At 39.4% G+C, this 16,098-nt stretch overlaps 2 protein-coding genes across 2 annotated transcripts in view; both read left to right on the top strand.

Moving 5' to 3' along the window:
• The window catches only part of PLCH1 (phospholipase C eta 1), a 217,266-nt gene extending 207,641 nt beyond the window's left edge, over positions 1-9,625 (top strand). Inside the window, exons 15-22 of the mRNA XM_069083617.1 lie at positions 97-276; positions 373-480; positions 1,709-1,833; positions 3,429-3,513; positions 6,281-6,427; positions 6,563-6,642; positions 8,704-8,763; positions 9,221-9,625. Of these exons, the coding sequence (XP_068939718.1) occupies positions 97-276; positions 373-480; positions 1,709-1,833; positions 3,429-3,513; positions 6,281-6,427; positions 6,563-6,642; positions 8,704-8,763; positions 9,221-9,625 (1,190 nt within the window). The remainder of the gene's footprint in view (positions 1-96; positions 277-372; positions 481-1,708; positions 1,834-3,428; positions 3,514-6,280; positions 6,428-6,562; positions 6,643-8,703; positions 8,764-9,220) is intronic.
• Positions 9,626-9,820: 195 nt separating this feature from the next.
• Positions 9,821-14,951, top strand: LOC138157788 (1-phosphatidylinositol 4,5-bisphosphate phosphodiesterase eta-1-like). The gene is made up of 2 exons (XM_069083616.1): positions 9,821-9,824; positions 11,703-14,951. The coding sequence occupies exons 1-2, from the start codon at positions 9,821-9,823 to the stop codon at positions 13,751-13,753; spliced, it is 2,055 nt and encodes a 684-aa protein (XP_068939717.1). The 3' UTR covers positions 13,754-14,951.
• The last annotated feature ends 1,147 nt before the right edge of the window (positions 14,952-16,098 follow it).

Genomic DNA, 16,098 nt, shown 5'->3' with positions numbered 1-16,098 from the left:
AAGGTATAAATTCTAAAATAAAATGTTCAGATTCTAAATGGCATCATTCTCTTGACATGATTTCCCTCTTTCCTTTTCCATTAAAAAACAAAACAGGGACAACAGGAAATGTGTTATCCTTTAGTGAAACGAGAGCCCATCAGGTGGTGCAGCAAAAGGCAGAGCAGTTCATGATTTACAACCAAAAGCAGCTGACCAGGATCTACCCATCTGCCTATAGGATTGATTCCAGTAACTTCAACCCGCTACCATATTGGAACGCTGGCTGTCAGTTAGGTGTGTGCTTCTCCTTTCCCCTGAATGAAAACACTTCTCCAGGCTGCTAATGCATGTGGATCTCTTCTTTAATTGCTCAACTTTCCACTTATACAGTTGCACTGAACTACCAATCAGAAGGGCGCATGATGCAGCTGAATAGGGCCAAATTCAAGATGAACGGGAACTGTGGCTATGTCCTCAAACCCCAGCAGATGTGTAAAGGTTTGCTTCTATTTCCTGTTTGATTCAGTTTGTTAATTGATTAAGCATGCAAAACTCTGCGCCAGGAACTTGAAATACAAAGGCAGAAATGCATCAGTCTTTTGCAAGAACTCTGACCCATGGTTCTATAATTGGACAGTAGGAGATGAGATCAGAATGAGGATGTTTAGCCAGAGGTCTGTGGATACATCAGGGGATATATTCCAAGGGGGGTGGAGGGCCAATGAACTTGAATGAGTAAAAGTTACATCGTTATCTTCACTTACTTTTTACTTCCTTTGCTATTTTGTATCTTATTTTATGTATTTACAAACATTATTCACCAGACTAAAAACAGGGTCCAGAGCCCTCATATTAGACATGATTCTCATGATGATTACTTAGCATTAGTTTAGCATAAGGGAATATCTGGTGTGTTCAACGATCAATGTAGCTTATAGAGTGTGGCCCAACGTCATTGTCTTGAACTGACCTTTAGTACACATTATTGGGAAATTGACACTTAGAGCCCTGACCTCTGTCTTGGGGACCGGGATGATGATGAAATTGTCACCAGTGCACTAAAAATGGGAAGAGGGTCAGAATGTTGGCAAACTGGCTCAGCCCCTCAGATGCAATATTTGACAGTCCTAATAAAAATGAGAAATGTATTGTGGATCCAAACTCCCAGGTTATAACACTGGTATTTGGGGCCCCCAACTCATTTAAGTTCCTTTTATCATTTCCAGATCAGATTTCTGTTGGTATAATGAAATAACTTGGAAAATGAGTTTTGTTTATCTATTCTTATTATATCTAGGTTAGAAAAGAGTGTTTACTTGATTTAAAAAAATCACTTCCCTCACTTGGTTCAATGATTTAAATACTAAAATCCAATTTATCCTTTTTTTTTTCAAACAAATGTTTACAATTCTATTTTTGATGATTAAATTTGTGAGTCATGTTTAGAATAAATCCATTGTACTGCCCTTTGGGCACTTAGCTTAACAGGAAAAAACCCCCAAGCCCCTGGCTTACGAGGCCAGCTGGCACAGGCTGCCCATGAGAGCCATCCTGAGAAATAGTTATATGATAATGACTGAAGGAACTAACAGTGGGGTACCTCCACATGTCATCTGCTACTTTCAGTCTGAACTGCTGTAAAGACACAGGCAGCTTGTACTGACTGGCATTCCCATGACACTGACTTGAGTTTTTTAAATTCTGCTTCCTTGGCATAAACACATAGGTACGTTCAACCCTTTCTGCGGTGATCCACTGCCTGCCAACCCTAAAAAACAGCTCATTCTGAAAGTGATTAGTGGCCAGCAGCTCCCAAAACCACCAGACTCCATGCTGGGAGACCGTGGGGAGGTAAAGTATATACAGTTGAGGTCCTGATTAAAATAACAGTTTTTGTTGAGTTTTGATTACTTTGGAATTGTCCCTGTATTTTTACAGCATTTTCAATTTGGCTGATGCTTAGTAAACAAGGATATATTAAATACATGCTGTATGCCAGGCATTATTTTAGGTACTAGAAAGACAAAGCAGACAACTCCTGCCCTCAGGGAGCTTACATTCTAGTGGGAGACATGACTCAAACATAAATGGGCATAGACTAGATACGTATAAAGTAGATGGAAGGTAACCTGAAAGTGAGTAGCATTAGCAGCATCAAGGCAAAAGCAATTTTGGTACTGATTTAAATATTGCATAAAAAGAAGCATTTTAGAGTCCTACCTGATGTAGATTACACAGCTTGGAACAGAGTCAAATTCAACAAACATTAAAAAGAAAAGCTTCTTGCTATGTGCTAGCTGCTGCTCTAGGTGACTAAGCGCAATAGGCCAGGGGTTTGACGTGATTGTTTTAAATGTATATGTATGGGTACAGAGCTATATTATATGGTCATGGAAGAGACAGAGGGAGGGAGCAAGGGGGAAGAAGGGGACATGAGGTTGTTGGCTGGCGCTTCTGGAGAGACTTCCTTGTGGAAGGACATGGATCAGAGTTCCACAGGAAGAGAAGGCATGGGTGAGTTGGGTTCATTTTTGGAGGGAGTAGACACACCAGTGAGATCTGTCTCCTTAACTTCCGTGGGCCTCGATTTTCTCATCTGTAAAATTGAGGAAGGAGAGCTAGATGGCCTGTGAGATCCATTTCAGTTCCAGAACCATGAAACATTAAAGTATAACTTTTCCCATGTATATTAGGAAGGTGATAAGCATAACTTGCCATTTTGCTGGACCATGGATCATGTAAGTGGCTGAGCTGGTTTTCCAAGGATTTTCATGGAGACTTGGTGCTTGTTTGTGGGCCAGTGTTAAAATTGGTCATGGAAGACTTGTCTTATTCTTCCTTCTCATTCGTTTTTGTTTGTTTTCTATGTTTATTCTCTTTTTATCTATTCAAGCACTCCTCCAATGGCTGGGGTTTGTGAAGGCTGTGCTAGTAAAGCGTAAAAGGTATTGAGCCCTACCAAACTAGGAAAGCTTTGGATATGGTTCTGATGAGGGAGTCTACACATAACATCCAAGGACCAACCTGACTTAGGGCAAAGAAGCACCCAGGTTGACAGCAAAGAGATGGAATCATTAGCCAACACACTTCTGTGATGTCATAGAGATCTGCTGTTGTATGCATTTGTGTGTGTGTATGTGTGCATGTATATGAATGAATATGAACATTTGCACCTTCCCAAAAATCATTGGGAAGGGGCCCAAATGGTAGAACTCCTATTGGTGTGGGCCCTTTACAGATGCTAAGTCTCAGAACTGAAAGGGAATGTGTCTGCCAGGCCACTCTACAACATCCCCCTTGTGCCCTGTGATGCCTCATGTCCTTAGGCATCTGATTTCCAGCTTCCTGGCTACATTTTTGCAGACACTCCAACACTAGCACACAATTTTGAAGTCTATGTGTCTTTAACGACAATAAGCAATGTGTTGTTCTCTTTGTTTACATAGATCATTGACCCATTTGTTGAAGTGGAAATCATTGGGCTGCCAGTAGATTGTTGCAAAGAACAGACTCGAGTGGTGGATGACAATGGTAAGGTCCTCAGCTTTTAGGTTTGGAAGCAAGGTGCTCATAAATAGGGCTAAGCTGGAAGAGAGAATTGTTTCTGTTTGGAAGAAAAGGCATCGAGGACCACCCCTTTGTGCCGTCTCGGTTTCAGAGGTGGAAACTGCCTTAGCAAATGTGACTAGTTGGAGGGCGCTCTGGCTCCTAAGAGTTTTGCTAAGGGAGAGGTGCCTTGGGCACCATATCTTTTATTTTCTGTTTTGTGCCAGAAGCTTCCCTAGGTTGCCAATCCCTGATAGCTCCAATGGGCCTGGCAATTGCTCCTTCCCATGGTCACCTGAAATCCCACTGGTGGACGTGGCCTGCCCGGCCAGACCAGGAGCACTTCATGAACATGTGTGGACAATTGAAGACCCACTTTCTGTGGCATTTTGCTCAAGGCATTCAGCCCTTCCTTTCCATAAGCTGTCATATTGCTATTCTTACCTTTCACATATTAGCCTTGTGAATCTGGCATTTTAGGCCAGCTGGGTGCTGCAGTGAATACAGTGATGAATTTAGAGTCAGGAACCCTGCCTCAGACACTTAACTGGGCAAGTCATTGACTATCTCCCAGATTCAGTTTCATGGTCTGTAAAACAGAAATAATAATAGCAGCTACTTCAGTGTTGTGAAGATTCAATGAAATAAGTATGTAAAACACTTAATAAACTTTGAAGTACTATATGAATGTTTTTATTCCCTCATTCCTTCATTTATCTATCTAGTCATTAATTTATTCAATCACATATATGTATACTTAATTGTTTTATCTATCATTAGTCCATTCACCCACCTATCCATTCATCCATCCATTCATATCTATCATTTATCTATGTATTATCTGTCATCATCTTCTATATATATTCTCTATCTACATCTATCATTTATGTCTCAACTGTCTCTAGATATTGATTGATAAACATAATTTATTCATCCCTTTAACCATCATCTCTCTTTGCATTACCTGTCATCAGCCTTTCATCTATGTAATCAATCATCTATCACCCATCATCCTAACTTATGTATTATTTATCACCTGTCAATTATTTATACATCAATGTGTCAACCTTCTAGAGATGGTGATTAATGGATATCAATCATTTATCACTTCTCTATATATCCATCTACTGTTTGATCTAGGGCCAGATCTGTGATTTCACTGATGTAGGAAGTTCCTAGTGAGGAACTCTCTCTACCAATGAAGATCCAGTATTTTGACTACCACTACTGGCCTTATAAAGGCTACCTGGGACATAGAGAAGTCAAGTGACTTGCCTAGGGTCACACAGCCAATCTGGTTCCAGCTCTACACCACATCACCTCTCATCAATCGGTTTAATAACCTGCCAAGACACTTGCAGATTTGGGGTTAAAAGAGAGCCAAGATTTTTTTTTGTTTGTTTTGCTTTTTTTTTTCTGGTTACTCGAAGAAAAAGAACTGGAGAATTCAAGAAAGTAAATTACAGCATATAATTGATGGCAGCAACATGTTTTAAAAGTAACACTTTTTCCTTCTTGTGTTCTTTTACAACAAAGCAAATCCCATCCTCCTTTTTTTCAGCCTCAGCAGAATTGCTTAATAGATTTTCACTAGGCCAAACAAGAGATGACTTCAAGGCATCTCCTTTACCCTTGGTCAGGCCTGTCACCTTAGCAACTTTCAATTTACAACTTGGATATCATTCCAGCAGGCTAGTGATTAATTCAACTTGGAAGGCAGGTGCTCAAATGCATCTTGGAACAGTTAAAGAAAGAAAAGACTAAATAGTTATTCATATCCTGGTGAAACTACTGAGAGATAGCTTTCTTTTTCCTCTATGCACAACCTAAAAAACAGCAACTGATTTTACTACAACCTTCTGTTTTAGTTAAATTAAAATCAACCCAGAAAGTCTCAATGCCTCACTACTTCGATGTAGCCTCAGTGACCACTTGCATATGCCATAGAGGTGATTCCTTTTGTGCTTGAGTGATTTCACTGGGGTCCCTTTCAACTCTCTAATTTTGGGGTTCAGTAAAATTCAGGGTCCAGCTTTTCTCTCTAGAGATTATTAGCATAGACAGATAAATCTTTCCAAGTCTGCAGTTTGCATAGTAAAATCAAAAGATACACATACAAAGAGAAGTCTTTTGTTGCAGTTTTTGATTTTTAGAAATTTAGTGATTCAAAGGACTTTTGAGTGCATGCTGCTCTATTTTTGTTTGCAATTACCTATCTTGAATTTAGTGTATCCTACATAAAGATGATCATGAATGGACATATAATGAATTATGCTTTCAGTCTTTGTTTCTGATCTTCCATGAGAGGTTTGAAGAACCTGGAGAATTGGTTTTGGAGTTTTTTTTTTTGAGGTGTCACTTCATATCTCTTTGACCCCAGAGAGAGACAAAAATGTCAGGAGAACTAGGCTTTCAGAGCTTCTTTATCATTTCCCTTAAAACAGTTTTCTCAGACTGTATGTGGTCTGCTCAAGATAAGTCTTTGTTTCCCATCCTTTGGGAACTTGAGTTCATTGGGAATTCTACGCATTTTCTCTACTGTACAAGCCAGTGATATATATGAGCAGGGAATTGGGGGCATAACATGGGGTCCATTCTCTTGTCAATGACTGGAAAAGTGTCTAGATTTCCTTTGCATGATTGAAGATTTCATAGGATTATTATGTTGTGAATAATTTCCATCATTTATATCCTGCTGTTCTTGTCAAATATTTTGGTCTTCTGATGTTCTCTCCTGTCTTGTTTCCTTGAGGATTTAACCCTGTCTGGGAAGAGACACTGACATTTACCATACACATGCCAGATATAGCTTTGGTTCGATTTCTTGTTTGGGATCATGATCCCATTGGAAGAGACTTCGTTGGACAAAGAACGGTGACTTTCAGTAGCCTTGTGCCTGGTCAGTACAACCCCACTCTGGGTATCTAAATTGATTGGTCCTCAATATAAAATATTGCTAATGAAGCATATTATGTATAAGGAAGAGCAAAATACATAGAATCACATTGACAAAGCTTCCTGTTCTTTTTATCAGGCTACCGTCATGTCTACTTGGAAGGGCTGACAGAAGCATCTATATTTGTTCATATAACAATCAATGAAATTTATGGCAAGGTAGGTGTCAGTGGGAGACTTTGAAGTCTTTATAGCGTTGACACTAATTACCCTTGTGGAGATACTGTTGTCATCCAAGATGATCTCCAGAATAGGTTAATGAGAACAGCATGTCAACCCACCTAAAATTCACTTCAACTCGACAAACATGTATAAAGTACCCACCAGTTCAAGGCACTGTGCTAGGTGCCAAAAACAAAACAAAGTCCTTTCCTTTAAGGAAATCACCTTCTATTGAGGGAAAGCAATGTTTGTGCAGAGTTAAATATGAAATATGTAGTTATACAAAGTAACTCCAAGAAATACAGAGCATTAATAACTAGGGGTGTCAGCAAAAGGCCTGATATAGGGGATGGTGCCTAAGCTGTGCTTGAAAGAAGCCAAGGATTCCATAAGTTGGAAGGAAGTCAGGAGGATGTGACATTCCTGGGGAATCCAGCTGAGTGAAGTGCAGATGGAGTAAATAGAAAATTCCACGGGGGAGACCAGGACATTAGGTTGATATCATGGTACAAGCTCATGGACTATAGTAGATCAGTGTTACACAAAAAAAAAAGGTACCATGATACAATGGAAGGCACATTGGACTAGGAAAAGGAAGTCATTGATTTTAGCCACTGTTTTCTGACTTCTTAGCCATATAAACAAGTCTCTCTGAGAAGCACTTTATTTATTTGTCCATAAGATAGGAATAAACTAGTTACCTATTTCACAGAGTCACTGGGAAAATTAAATGAGATATTCTGTGGGAAAGTTCTTTAAAAACCATTATGACATATACATGTATAAATATTATGTCCTAGGATGTGAAATCTCTTTGTGCTCTAGAACTTTATATATCCTTCAGAAAACTCTATTTTCAGCTGGGTTCTCATTTTCTATTTGAACTAGCACCATGGTTCATTCATTTGATTTTTCTTTTAGCCCTTAAAACCCCAAACAAACACAGCAGAAGCTAGAGTAGATTTGGGCTCGTGGAATTGGGCAGCCTCCCTTGCAGTCTCATTGCATTCAGAGAGAACCAGTTCCAAGCTTTTGATTCTCTCTAATGTCTGAATAAAGCAAGGGTTCGAAAGCCATTTGTGTAATTGACATGGAATGGAAGAACAATGCCATGGGTGATGATATTTGGGTCTGTAGAAACTTTCTTCCCAGAAATTTTGCAAGTTATTCTAAAAGCTTAGTTTATTAGGATCACTCCAAGTAAGAGTAAAATGGGGTTTTGTTTCTGGGATCCTTTCCCCCAACAACATTTAAATTCTAGGAAGAGTTTGATTAAAAGGAACTCCAGGAAGGCTGGGATACAGCTTTGTAGTGATGAAATTTTTTTTTTAACCACCTAATATTTACTTGGTTAGGGATGAGTTTTTGAGGGTTGGGTTATTTGTTGTAATTTTGTCTACAAAATAGTTGGTGTCTCCAGCCCTGTACAATGCCAGTAAGGTAGTATTTGCTTTGAACTCTAGGAAACAATTGGGAAATCTGAAGAAAGGAGATTACTTTCCATGACCAGTGCTTCTTTTCTTTGTGGTCCTAGTTCTGTGGATAAGTTTTCCTTTTTCTTCATGTTGAAATAGCATAAATACTAAGTTTCATGAAAGTACTTGATAGTAAATCTCAGGATATTCTGGGATTTTAGGTTGACCATATAGATGTCATTGCCCTTTGTCATGGATGGGGAAAAACCCAAAATATATACTTAATAATTCATGTTTGAGTTACTAAAAAAAAAACAACAAAAAATACCAAGAGAGAAAAAAGTATTCCCACAGACTTTCTATTCCTTTTCCTAAATATTATGTATGCATTTTGATGGGTAATATAATAAGTATGATTGGAGTGATGCCATGACTTGAATGATGTTTCAGTGAGAAAAAAAATATTTTACAATGTGCTCATATCCAGTTTCATATGAAAACTAAAATGAATGCAATATGGCTAAATTACAAAATCTATTTAGGAGAAACATTTGTCCATAAGAGATATTTTTATTCTTCTTGTGACACTTTCTTGAGTAAATTAGCCAAAAGATGTTTGTGTTTCTTTTTTTTTCCCTTTCAGTGGAGCCCTTTAATCCTCAATCCCAGTTATACCATATTGCATTTTCTAGGAGCTACAAAGGTAGTCTTTGTTAGCATGATGTGTGGCTCTCCCTCGCAGGGCACAACTTTGTGAATGACGTCAAAGCAGCCAGCATGAGCTAGTGTATCCCTTCCTCCTATTTCTCCTTCCCAATTGTGCAATATTGGGCTGTTGCTTTGAAAGGGGTCCATTTCCCCAAGATCCTGTTAGAGGCTCGGGAATGGGCAGCTCCTCTTAGCAGCTGCCACTTTTGCTGTGGGAGCTCTTGGGAGGGCTTTGCTGTAGCAGTAGACAGCCATTGGGAGGAGCCATTACATGTGCATGACTGTGCGCTGAGCTGCTATGGCTAATGTTTGTTTTCTTGCTCATGAGTATGCTCCAGTGGTTGTGGAATTTCTTTTTGTCTCCATCTTTTAGAGTGCAGCCCCTCGATGCACAAGTTGTTGCCATATGTTGTATGCCTTAAATGTTTGGATTGTCTCCTTTATATCTGCAGAACAGACAACTGATAGGCCTGAGGGGCCTGTTCAATAAGAACCCCAAACACAGTTCTTCAGAAAACAATTCCCATTATGTCCGTAAGCGGTCCATCGGTGATCGGATTCTGCGCCGCACGGCCAGTGCTCCAGCGAAGGGCCGAAAGAAGAGTAAAATGGGTTTCCAAGAAATGATGGAAACAAAGGACAGTGTGTCTGAGGCGACTGGCTCGAGAGAGAAAGATGGCGTCCTCCGCAGAACCACAAGGAGTTTACAGGCTCGCCCAGTTTCTATGCCGGTTGACAAAAATCTTCTGGGAGGATTGTCTCTCCCCACGCTTGAACCAGCCAAAGCAACTGAAGGCAAAGAAAACACACTTGGTAAGATCCTTGGAGAGTTTGAGTTGGTTTGGGGTTTGGGTTAGTCAGGAATATACTCTAAAGCTGTTTTTTTCTTGTGCTAAAGTAATTGTTGAGTTGCCAATGTTGTCTAGAGTCATAGCAGTGTCTGGTCAGAAGTAAAAGGCTCTTAAGTTGATGCCCTAGTTCAGACATTGCCTATGTGTTTGTGGAGATAAGCCAGTTCCGATCTACCTAAAATCCTGAGACCAACAGTGGCCATGAGTAGGGGCTGCAGGGACAGCAAAGAGAGGGGCCTGAAAGGTCTAGGAAGAGCTCAAACAGTCTGGGGGCATTTCAAATACAGAAGAAAGAGCCAGAGGGCTGGAAAGAGTTCTAGATGGAGTCTCCTCTTCCAGGCCACTTCCCAGCACATTTGTGGAGAATGGGTCAATGCCAACAATTTCCACTTCACCAAGGACCAAGGTGAACTCCAACTCCCAGGTGTCAGGGATTTCTACTCTAGACAATCCTCTTCTACTCCTCCTGTCTCTAGAGCAACTGTAGTTTAAGGTTACTTTCTAGGGATCCTTTCTCAGCCCTGTTGTTGAAATGTGCGATTGGAAGCCAGATTCTTCAGAAACCGTCTTCCCTCGAGGGTTAAGTTCACTCTCAATTATGGATGTTGTCACAAATGTGCTTTGGAATTGATTTTGGATAGGAGTCATTTTTAAGGAGAAATAGGAGTCATTAAAGGCATTTTCCAAGGGAAACAATATTTTAAATATAAGACATGCTTTACTAAAACTGCAAGAAAGTTTGGTCTTTAAAACACATGTATAAGTATAATATGATATGATATATTACATAATATGATGTAACATGATAAAATTGCCTATATTTTAATCAGGAATTTTGGAGAGAAGGCCATGGAAAAATGAGTTCTCAATTAGTTTCCAGCTTAACAATATTAATGCTTTTTTTTTTTTCTAGATCAGGAACCTTTTTGATGAAAAATGTTCTTTTCATTCTCTTCTTAAAATGACAATATGAATCCCAGGCTTCCCGAAGCATCAAATGATGAAGCCTCTTGGAAGATTTTTCAGTTTATGTTGTTGCTATATGACATATTTTGTTTTTTCTTCATTGTGGGAGGCAGTTTAGCTGCAGATGAAAACTTGCAGTGGTATTTTGCTTCTTAAATGTCATATTCCTTCTGTTTGTTATGAAAAAGCATTTTTATGAAGGAAGAAAAGACAATCAACAAACATGTCCTATTTATCATCCTTTTTTGTGATTCTAAAAATACTCAAAATGTTTTGGAGCTTTTGGGAAAGATCTCAACCAATAAATAGCAATTGAGTTCATTCTCTAGGAATAGCTCTATGCTAGTTAAATTCTAAGGGCACTTAAAATAATGGAAAGGCAATACATGGCTTTATATTTTCTGATATGTCCCTAACTTCTGGCCATTATTAAAAATGCAATTCCAAATGTGTCTTGTGCATTTTAAATATGCAAGAAATAACAGGAGTTTTAGCAAAGGAAGAGAAAGACCATTTTCCCTTCTGTGTGCATATATGTGTATGTGTGTGTATGTTTTTTAATGCAGAAATGTAAAAATGCATTTATGGGACTCATTCATGTAGATCTTTAAAAGCATCAGCTAAGTCAGACCTTTACAGGAAAAAATATCTTTTTCAGCTAAATGATATGTGTCACTTTTAGCTAATCAATGTATATTGTTGAGATCTTATAAAAGCATCTTGTGTCTGCAGATGTAATGATGTGTTGTTTAACAGAGCTGTCTTGTTCTGTTTTTATTACCATGCTTCTGTATAGTACAAATCTGAATAGGAAGCAGCTGAAGGTAATCCTAAATGTGCAAGTATGGTACCTCATTGACATTGACTTACAACCAGCATTATTACATCATATGTTGATGTAATAGACATGAAATGCAAAGCGGCAATGGCTTGTCTGCCAATCTATCTTTACCATTTATTCATTACATAGATATTCGCACAGTCCCATGAGTAAATTGTCACAGTTGTAATTAATTCTACATTCTCCATTTGTCTGTCTAAAGACAAAAAAAAAGACTTTCCAGATATGATGGTAGATGTCCTGTGTGACTAACTTATTTTTTGCTTCATTTAGCAGATAACAAGACCAATAGAGAAAGTGGAAAATCCAATGCGAAAGAGCAAAGCTTGACAAATCCTGATAAAAAGTTCTCTTCACCCTCTGCAACTCTCCACAAAAATGGCAGCCAGGTGGATCCTGTTGTCTCTCTTGTTAATAATACTCTGCCCTTAGAAGAAGAGGCAAGAGCCCCAAACTATCATGATGGGAAAGCCCAATCACATGTGCCCTTTGACTTTCAGAAAAATCTGTCTCCCAAACAACTCATTTCACCCAGACAACAAATGGGTATTAAAACTGCCAGGGACCCATGCTGCACTACAAACGACACAGGAGCAAGGGAAAATGGAAACACTTTTCCTTCAGAAACAAACATAATATTGTTAGGAAATGTCTCTTCTCAGAGTGAGCTGGAGATTCCGAATGTTAAAGATGGCAATCACATGGCAAACAATGTTGTGACGTCCTTTTCTTTGACAGATGTTTCTGCTTCTTGCTCTGATGGGCATGACTTACATTCCACTGCAATTATGCAGGACTGTGAAATTTCACAACTTATTGACAATGTCACCTTAACAAACGAGAGTGAACTTGGCAGTTCAATCTCAGCACTGATTAACCAGTTTGATGCTACCAAGGATCAAACAAACCTCAGAACTGTTTCAAGACTACAAGGCACCAATGGTCAGATTTATAGTGTAATGTCAGGACATCCCTCCTTGCTCACTACTGACCTAAAAACTCCCCTCAAAAATAACTTTTCTAAGTCAAAGCCTCTGTGGTCATCTTGGTATTCATCACCTGAGACAACTGTCTGCTCTAGCCCTGAGACAACAGAGTATTCCACATATACCATCATTCATGAGGCAGCTCTCACTCCAGTCACTGGCTCTAAATTCATGAATGAACCTAATGGCAAGACCAACTTCCATGCCTCAGAATGTGGCATTGCTCGTCCATCTCCATTAACTAAAAGTCCCCAGAAGAATGGTGGAAAGGCTTGGGAAAATGGTGCCATTTGTGGTATCTCCACTTCCAATGATTTGACACTGGAGGACATAATTGATCACACCCTTTATCAAAATTCTGGAGAGAGCAGTCTAGTAGAAGTTGATGAAGATTCACAAGATCTCTTGGTAACTACCCATGAGTATAAGAGAGAGGATATGAGTCAACTTGCTTCCCCTTTGAAACTAAAGCATTGTCAGGAGATGGATTCACCCTGTCAAAGAACCTCTGGAAAAGGCTTCCACCATCCATCTACACTCAAACTTTCCAACCACATTCAAATGCTAAAAACCCGAAGTATTTCTTGTCCGGCTTATCAGAGTGCTGGCTTTGTGTGTAATAATTATTTCCAGTGTTCAAATACCCCGAACAATGCAGCTTGTCTACCCCTGGGGTCTGATCCTCAGGGTCTGCAGCAATCAGCATGTCCTTCTTTACAAGTTCGGAAACAGCCTAGCCCTTGCAAATCCAAAAGCCTGGGAGACTTGACATCAGATGATATCTCTTGCAATTTCGAAAGCAAGTACCAGTGCATAAGTAAAAGTTTCATTACAGCTGGTCTGCAAGAAAAGAAGAGTGTAACCTTAAAAACAAAAGGGATGGAGTCTGTGGATACTCTGACAGAACAGCTCCGAAAACTTGTGTCTTTTGACCAGGAAGAGGGCAGTCAAGTGCTGTGCCCAAGGCCAGATGAAAGGGAGTACCCCAAAGCGCTGGTCCGAAAGCTGTCCTCCCGAAGCCAGAGTCGGGTGCGAAACATTGCCAGCCGTGCCAAGGAAAGACAAGAAGCCGGCAAGCAGAGGTCTTTGCCCTCCAGCAGCGTTGGAGGAGTGGTCCTGAGAAACAAGCCCACTATACCTGCCCAGATGGTGAACAGGCATTCCACTGGATCTTACATTGCGGGGTATCTGAGCAATCTCGAAGGCCGTGGTATTCCCGAGGGGGCATGCACTTCTCTTTTCAATGGGTACATAGACCAGTTTTGTACAGACGATTCAATCCTCCAGACTGAGCCGAGTGTAGAGGACAAACCAGAAATTTATTTCCTCCTGAGACTATAAATGGCATAGACCTGTCTTTTCTGTGTGTACAAGGTAACCTGTAGAGCTCCAGATTTTGCTTGTGACATGATGTTCTTGACTCCGGAATGATTGAGAAGGGTATTTTTTGAGTTCCAGTACTAGTCTCCTTTGATCAGATGTGGTCTTCCTGTGGACAATTATGTAAATAGATGCTGTGTTGTTTTCCCAAGGTCGCCTGAGCCTTTTTTCAGTGTTGTAAAAATGTATCAGTCTTGGAATAGATGCATGCCTGCCATCGATGTGAAGGTTCCACATGGGCCAGATTCATAACCCATGTGTATTTTTAACTAAATGCTTCTCCCTCTGTGCACGCCTTCAGAACCCAGCAACAAATGTAATTTGTTGTCTGATTCTTCAACCCCCAAACTGTGGAAATGTTAAGGCAAAAGTCTGAAAAAAAATCTACTATCTTCCAAAGATTTTTTTCAGCTCTCCTAATTTTATTACATTTTCATGTTTGTTGAGGAGGACAGATACCTCTTTTGATTTCTATGAACATTGTAATTTAGTACCTGAGGTAAGGGAGCAAAGCTAACCACCTTACCCTGGTTAGATTTTCACTTACCCTGATTCAGGTGGAAGAATTCCCACAAACTAGTAACTGGCTTTTGTGTTTTCTTTTTCCATCTCTTTTCGAGTAGGAGTGTGGGGGGAGGAGGGGAAAGAGAATGAGGATATTCTGTACATAAGGACAGGAAAATATTTGTTTTACATAAATTTTGTTACATATTTTTGCTACTGGCTTTGTATGTGACGAACTCAATCACAAAGATATCTGCTGTACTTTGTAATTTTCAGACTAATTGGTTGACTGGAAGTACTAACTTTACAAGGAAGGGGGGGCCTTGAACTATACTGTAAGAGGAATAATAATAATAATAATAATAATAATAGACAGCATAAAAATTCCCAACATGTCAAAAATATTTTCTCAGTAATATTAAAGGCCAAATGAACTGGTCATTAGAAATGGTTTCACATTATGGATCCATAACTTGTCTATATTTTTAATACCAATATGCTTTGCTTTCACTGTGAACACATTTCTGATTGTATGTTCAAGATACCTCTTTTTTTTTGGTAACATGAAATACAGTGATATTCATGGAATTCATGAAAACATAATTAAAAGATATTTTCAAGCACTTGTATGAATTTGTTGAAATGGAAACAAATATAATTCTTGTTGAACCAGATGACTGTTGATATTTTCCTCTTTGTCCATTTTTTAATGGACATCATTATGTGAAAATCCTCTTACTTTGGGAGAAAGTTTTAATGTAATTCTGAGCACTTTCCTTTAGGGAGGGTGTGGACAAGATGGAGAAAGGCCAGAGGAAAACAACCAAAATGGTGAAGGGTCTTGAGGAGTTGTTGAATGAACCGGGGATCTTTTGAGTGAGAAGAGAAGGCTCAGAGGGATAGGATAGTTTTCTTAAAGCTAGTCTCATATGAAAAAAGGATTTGATTTATTCTGCTTGGCCCCAGAGGACACAACTTAGAAGAATAGGGGGAAGGTATAATGAAGAAAATTTAGGCTTGATATAAGAGAAAATTTCTGCATGATTCGAGTGATTGAAGAGTGGAATGGGCTGTCTAGGGCGTTAGTGAGTTTCCCCTCAGAGGAGGTCTTCAAAGAAAAACAAATGAACACTTGTTGGGGATGGTAAAAAGGGGATCACTTTTCAAATATGGATTCTGTATGAAGTCCCTTCCTGCTCTGAAATTCTGTGATTCTTTGAATTAGGATACCATACCCAATGCCACCAGTTGGTCATTGGACAATTATATGAGGAAGTGTGTTATGGTGGACAGTGCCAGGCTTAGAGTAAGAATACCTGGGTTTGAATCCCACCTCTTACCAGCTGTGTGAACCTGGGCAAATTACTGAACTTTACTGGGCCTCAGTTTCTTTATCTGTAAAATGACGTCTGAGAACTTCATCCATTTCAAAATGTAAGAACTAGTGATCTCGCATTTGGAATACTAACCATTAAGTTAATGTTTTTATTTTTTTTTAAATTATTTGCTCTTTGGAGGGCAATTGGGGTTAAGTGACTTGCCCAAGGTCACATAGCTCATTTTTGTGTTAAGTGTCTGAGGTCGAATTTGAACTCAGGTCCTCCTGACTCCAGGACTGGTGCTTTATTCACTGTGCCACCTAGCCGCCACCCAAGTTAATGTTTTTATAAAGGGTCTCAAAAGGAATTCTTTGTACCATCTGCCTCCTTTTCTACCATTCTGTAGTGCCAGTGCAATATTTACAGTGCCCCCAATCACAATAAAGACCATGACTGTAAGTATTGCATGATGTTTGATTGCAA

The sequence above is a fragment of the Petaurus breviceps genome, unplaced genomic scaffold (genome assembly GCF_028583685.1).
Source record: "Petaurus breviceps papuanus isolate PSGF00001 unplaced genomic scaffold, PetGlider_PUasm1.0 173, whole genome shotgun sequence".
NCBI lineage: Eukaryota > Metazoa > Chordata > Mammalia > Diprotodontia > Petauridae > Petaurus > Petaurus breviceps.
This window is presented reverse-complemented; position numbering and strand designations above follow the sequence as displayed.